Source organism: Hippocampus comes, unplaced genomic scaffold (genome assembly GCF_001891065.2).
Source record: "Hippocampus comes isolate QL1 unplaced genomic scaffold, H_comes_QL1_v1.1 scaffold158, whole genome shotgun sequence".
Classification (NCBI taxonomy): domain Eukaryota; kingdom Metazoa; phylum Chordata; class Actinopteri; order Syngnathiformes; family Syngnathidae; genus Hippocampus; species Hippocampus comes.
The window spans coordinates 295,199-301,131 of NW_017805548.1; the positions used below are offsets into that span (position 1 = coordinate 295,199).

Sequence of the window (5,933 nt, forward strand, 5' to 3'; positions counted from 1 at the left end):
CTCTCTGCCAATAACGTACCGATCCCCATTCCCATCTTGCATCGTTGTACAACTTTTACTGCATCCAAATAACTTTTGTGCTGAATGTGACGCTTGAGGTAGTCCAGTTTCCATTCGCTCCACACTTTTTTCGCTTGCTACTTTAGCTTCGCAACACTTTTTGCAGAGTAGACCTTTCTACAGTGAACAACGTCATGACGTAAATGCGTGAGCGAATCGCGTCAAATAACAACCTGGAACAGCCAATCACGTGTTGCATAATACAGAATAATTTATGCATTTATTTTATTTTCAATACTGGTTGGATTTTTACCTTGTGCGCAGCCCAGATACTTTGTGCGCAGACACGCAGGGGGCAGTGCGCATTTGCTCACAAACCATGCTTAGAGGGAACAGTGCACACAACCAGGATCTACAGCAGCGACATCGGGATGTCATTCGGGCTCGATAAATGTAGTCGGATGGTGACTAAGAGAGGAAAGGTAGTCCGCACTGAAGGGGTCTCACTCCCTGAAGGAACAATAGCAGACATTGAGGACAGCTACAAGTACTTTGGTATACTACAAGCCAATGGCAACCTCGAACTGACAACAAGGAAAGCGGCTACGGCCAAATACCTCCAGCGAGTGAGGCAAGTCCTAAGAAGCCAGCTCAACAGCAAGAATAAGACCCGGGCAATAAACAGCTATGCCCTGCCAGTGATCAGATACCCTGCAGGAATAATAAGGTGGCCAAAGGAAGAGATTCAGACCACGGACGTTAATACCCGAAAGCTCCTAACCATGCATGGAGGGTTCCATCCCAAATCCAGCCCCCTGAGACTGTATGCAAGCCGAAAGGAAGGAGGCCGGGGACTAGTGAGTGTGAGAGCCACTGTCCAGGATGAAACATCCAAGCTCCATGAATACATCAAGGAGAAGGCTCCAATGGATGACGTACTCAGAGAATGCCTCAGACAATGGGGAACAGAGGATGAGGTGCTGGAAGAGGGACCATCAGGGGAGGACAAGCCCCTACACGGGATGTACCACCGGACCATAACTGAAGTGGCTGATCTCAAGAAGTCCTATCAGTGGCTAGAGAGGGCTGGCCTGAAGGACAGCGCAGAGGCACTCATCCTGGCTGCTCAGGAGCAGGCCCTGAGCACCAGAGCCATTAAGGCCCAGATATACCACACCAGACAAGACCCAAGGGGTAGGTTGTGCAAAGAGGCACCTGAGACGATCCAACACATAACTGCAGGGTGTAAGATGCTGGCAGGGAAAGCCTACATGGAACGCCATAACCAGGTGCCTGGCATAGACTACCGAAACATCTGTGCAGAGTATGGACTGGAAACCCCAAGGTAAAAATGGGAAACACCTCCGAAGGTGGTGGAGAATGACAGAGCGAAGATCCTGTGGGACTTCCAGATCCAGACTGACAAGCTGGTAATGGCGAACCAACCAGATATCGTGATCATAGATAAACAGATCCCGGGAACAACATCGGACATCTTAGCGGTCCCAAGTGATGGAGCACTTGGGGCAGTGAGCCCCAAACTAGATGAGTGGTTGCAACAGATCCCGGGAACAACATCGGACATCTCAGTCCAGAAATGTGCAGTGCTGGGAACAGCAAGGATACTGCGCAGAACCCTCAAGCTTCCTGGCCTCTGGTAGAGGACCCGAGCTGAATGAGGGATGGACACCACCCGAGGGGTGAGACGAGGATTTTTTTTTTTTATATATATATATCCACATATACACACACACACACACATATATATATATATAGCACTTTGAATGCAGCTGCGGTGGTTATTAAAGTGCTCTTTAAATAAAGTTGAGTTGAATTGAGATGAATTGAGAATCGTAGTAGGGAAACAATTACCGGTACTACGATGTGGCCCGATGGTGAAAATAAGTGACACACCTGTCCCAGCTTGCCAACCGCAAAATGTCACTGTGATCAGTCGGTCTGCAAGCGATGACATTTTTACCTGAGACATTAACAAAGGAACTTCATGCAGAAATAATTTTCCAAAGATTACTGCAATGATCAAAGCAAGTCCCAACAGGCTGATGTAAAGAGTCAGGCAACAAAGGACCGTGGTCTTGTATGACGTCACCTTCCACAAATCAACTCAATGCTCTATGCCGGGAATTATGTAGTCTACCAAAGCTGTGAATCCCAGACCACCCACTTCTCCTCCATCGAGGCACTTCACACACACAGTATATCTCTAACGCCGTAATAGAATGAACACTCCATTTAAACCTGCGAGAACAAATGCTGTGATAATTAGTGTTCTCTATGAACTCTGCTTGCTATGGCATGTCCGTGACATTACAACATCTGAAAACACCTTTCAAGATAAGACAGGCTTTCTCCTCAGTCTGTTAAGTTGTAAGGACAAGTTTTTTTGTTTGCCACACAGTAAAACCTATTGTTTCTAAGAGGGAAAAAAAATCCCCTAATGAAACAGGTAATTGCAGGCAGTGAATTGTGTTGTATTATTTCGTCATTTTATGTTATCAGACAGGATGTGTTGCCTCTCTGAATCCAATGAAAAACATTGCTTTTACAGCGTGTGAGTCGTTACTGTGGTTGATTGCTGAAAAATGTTCCTCCTCCCTGTTTCCTACAGTCATTTAATTTAACCATCCTCTGTGCCTCTCATCCCAGACCTGCCCTCCTCCTGTTCCAGCAGTCGTCTGTAAGTGGAGATTTCTCGCTCCAGTCGTATCTTTGTGTTGAGCATCTGGCTGTGGCGCTGACGCTGTGTGGCCAGTCCATTCCTCACTTGCTCCAGCTCACCCTCCAGTCCAGTGATCACCTGGGAAAGTTCCTGCAGCTGGCTGGAATACAGCTGCTGGGTGTTGTGTAGGGAGTTCTCAAGGCCTTTCTCCTGGAGAATCAACGAGAAGCAAAGCCACTGGTATTTTCGAAAAATTGCTTTTTTGGGGGGGTTGTCCACTTGTTTGACACTGAAAAAGCATTGAGTCGACTGAACCCTCGTAGTCTAAGAAATACAATAAATGTGAATGTGGGCCTTCACAGCTGCACAGTAGTACATTTGGTTAGCTGCCTCCGAATAAGAGTACGCATTGCCTTTCGCTGTTTTGAAGTCTGGTTCACTGGTTTGCTCAACCACGTCACATTGTTGAAAAACTATGGCCATAGTCGAGTGCTCAACACTGTTGTCCTCACTGAGCTTAAATGGAATATTTTGTGAATGCATGTGTCCTCAATGTTTGGTGTTGGGAAAAAAGTGCTATGTGCTAATACGAACAGGTAGACTACAGTAGTTTTTAGAGTAATCCCCCGGGGAATACATGTGCAGGTGAGTCGTCAAAAGAAATGAGTCACAGCTCAATGGAATAATACTCGCCTACAGAGCTAATGACGTGACCGGATGAATTGCATGTGATGATGAGGCGTAGAAAAAAAAGTAGTGTGTTTCCGGTAACCCGACCGACCGAGAATTTCTACGTCGAAAAAAAACTTTATGGTCGGCATTTTTTTTCAAACAACCCTTACATTTTTGTGTAGAGGGTTTACATCGGTGCAAACTCTCGCGATATTCACGTTGAGCGCGTGCATCGTTTGCGCAGTCGTCTGTCAACAACATTGAAGCATGGCGGCGGCCGCGATCTCCAACGACAGTTTAAATCGCGTTTTCTGTTACAGTCGCAGGCTCGCACCGTAATGTTAAGAAAATAGCATCCATTGATGTATCGAAAAAATTCAGCGAACTATTTGATGAACACCATGGGCTGAGTAAAAACCGAGGGCGGAGGAGGACGGCGGAGGAGGACGGCGGAGGCGGCGGCGCGCCCCGGCCCCCTGAGTCCGGAGCGGGGAGAAAACTTAAATAGGCAGCGGCGGGGGCGGCGGCGGAGCGGGTTCAATGTCTTCTTGTTTTATGTTTTATGGTTATTTTGTTTTAATTTTTGATGGCAGAAAAAAAAAAGATTAAAAAAATAAAAACTTTGTCCGACCTACCGACCCTATGCTGAAATTTCATGTTACCGGAAACACACTATCTTTTTTGTTTGGCCTGAGTATTTTTTGTTCTTACTTTCATATGTGATCACATCTGCAAAGTGGTTGTACCATTTGCCTTCTCAAATACGAATATTGGTGGATTGTTTGCGCTTTCTCACCAAGGCATGCAGGGTCTCAATCTCCACCTGAAGGGAGTGCCACTGCTTCCGGGCCTCAGCTAAATCTGCCCAAGCCTCCCTCAGCGCATTGCTGCCGAGGCTAACCTGTGTCCATGCTGCTTCGTGCTGGGTGAGATGAAAGTAAAGAAGGTACATAAGGTATGTGTTAGTGGAGTGTCTGGCGTAGATTCTTTGAACAGATCTATTCAAAAAGAAGGAAAAAAAGGCACAATGGGGACTAATTTCAAATAGCCCCCACAATTGCAACTGTCACAGAGTCAAATGAAAAAGACCTGATAGGCTGTGTGGCTTGTATGTTATATGAAAAAGCAGCAGTGCCGACCTTTGAGTTTGTATTCACACACAGTTGTGCCAGCTGTGTTGACACACTGCACAGCTGCTGGGCGTTTCAAACACATCCATTCATGCTGTGTCTCTGCTATAACAATGTTGACACATTGGGAGAAAAAAACAAAACAAAACTAGAATAGAATCTTGAGTGTGACTCTGTTTCAGTGTCGTGTTTCATTTAAGTGATATGAATATTTACTGTAATAGAAAAGCAAAATCATATACCACAGATCAAAAAGCAACCCAATATAGTATGACGGGTTAATTCACATTCAAAGTTCTGCTGAGCAATCGTAATTTACAGCCAAGTACTCATGGGAAACTATGCTTCTTATCTTAAGTGACCCTGAAGTAATCATACATAGATGAACATTTGCACAAAGACATTCTCTATCCAAGCAGACAGAGACAGAGCAAGCCCTAGAACTCAAACTTTGACTGTGCATTCATCTCCTACAGGCCAGCTTTGAGTCTGTTGGCTATGGGCCAGAACAACTCTGCAGGAAAATCAAATGATGAGCGAAGATGCAGGAAGAGATGTGTACCTTGTTGTAAGCGCCACAATGTGTTGTGGTTGTTGTTGATGCAGCTGCAGCTCCAGCTTCAGACTGGCTCGGCCCAGGATAGCTGTGAAACCAGTGTGAGCTTGTACCCGGACTAAGATGCCTCTCATTCTGGTTAGGAGGTCTGTTCAGGTTGCACTGAGCTCTGATTTGGTCGAGGAGTTTGCTGAGCTCCATTCCTGTGCCATCCTCTTCCTGTTTACCTGCTTCCGTAGTGGCTGCTAACGGAGCATCACATGAGGGGGATCGCTGCAACTGCAGAGCTCGGGCTGCCTGCAAGCAGGCAACCAAAGGGGAGGGGGCATGAGGGAAGGAGTGGGACGCAGCAGAAGAGATGGAAGTGCAAAGACAGAGATGGAGGGACACAAAGACTGTTAGTGAAAGATGCAATGACGGTACAATGCACACTGTCAACACGACAGCGAGAAAGAGGCGTGTGTGTGTTGTTAAGATATGATTCCTCTCTGTTAGCTGGATTTGAAAGAAACAATGTAGAATGCTGTTGAAGGTATTTCCTGCTTACTGTGATTACAATCACCTTTGGTACCCCCTCACCCCCACCACTTTTAGGACCCCTCCAGAGGACATGTCAACATCAAAAGAGGAACTGTTATCTCAAGTATCTGTGTTGCAACTATTGAGGGACTGCACTTTGCTATGAGTACTATTGATCTCAGTCTCTTTCCTGAACATTTGTTTGCACACTTAAAACAACGTATGTAGTGTTAAAGTTTATCTTCTTCCTCCTTGGTTGATTAACGGCCCCCCAAGTGTCTCTTCTGTTGTTCCCCCGCACCTTGGGTCGGTCCCTGATCGCTGTTAAGCCCCCCTGGGAAGACCTCTTATCTCAGGATGTATGCACAGCGGGGGT

The 5,933-nt window shown here is 46.3% G+C and overlaps 1 protein-coding gene across 5 annotated transcripts in view; it reads right to left on the bottom strand.

Annotated features, from left to right (window-relative positions):
• krt222 (keratin 222) overlaps positions 1-5,933 on the bottom strand; it is a 42,097-nt gene that overhangs the window by 11,017 nt on the left and 25,147 nt on the right. For 4 of the 5 annotated variants that reach the window (XM_019879732.1, XM_019879729.1, XM_019879730.1 and 1 more), the window contains 3 exons: positions 5,045-5,335; positions 4,149-4,274; positions 2,670-2,890 (listed from right to left, as the gene is read on the bottom strand). In XM_019879732.1, the coding sequence (XP_019735291.1) occupies positions 2,670-2,890; positions 4,149-4,274; positions 5,045-5,335 (638 nt within the window). The remainder of the gene's footprint in view (positions 1-2,669; positions 2,891-4,148; positions 4,275-5,044; positions 5,336-5,933) is intronic. The other variant, XM_019879731.1, reaches the window with a different exon arrangement.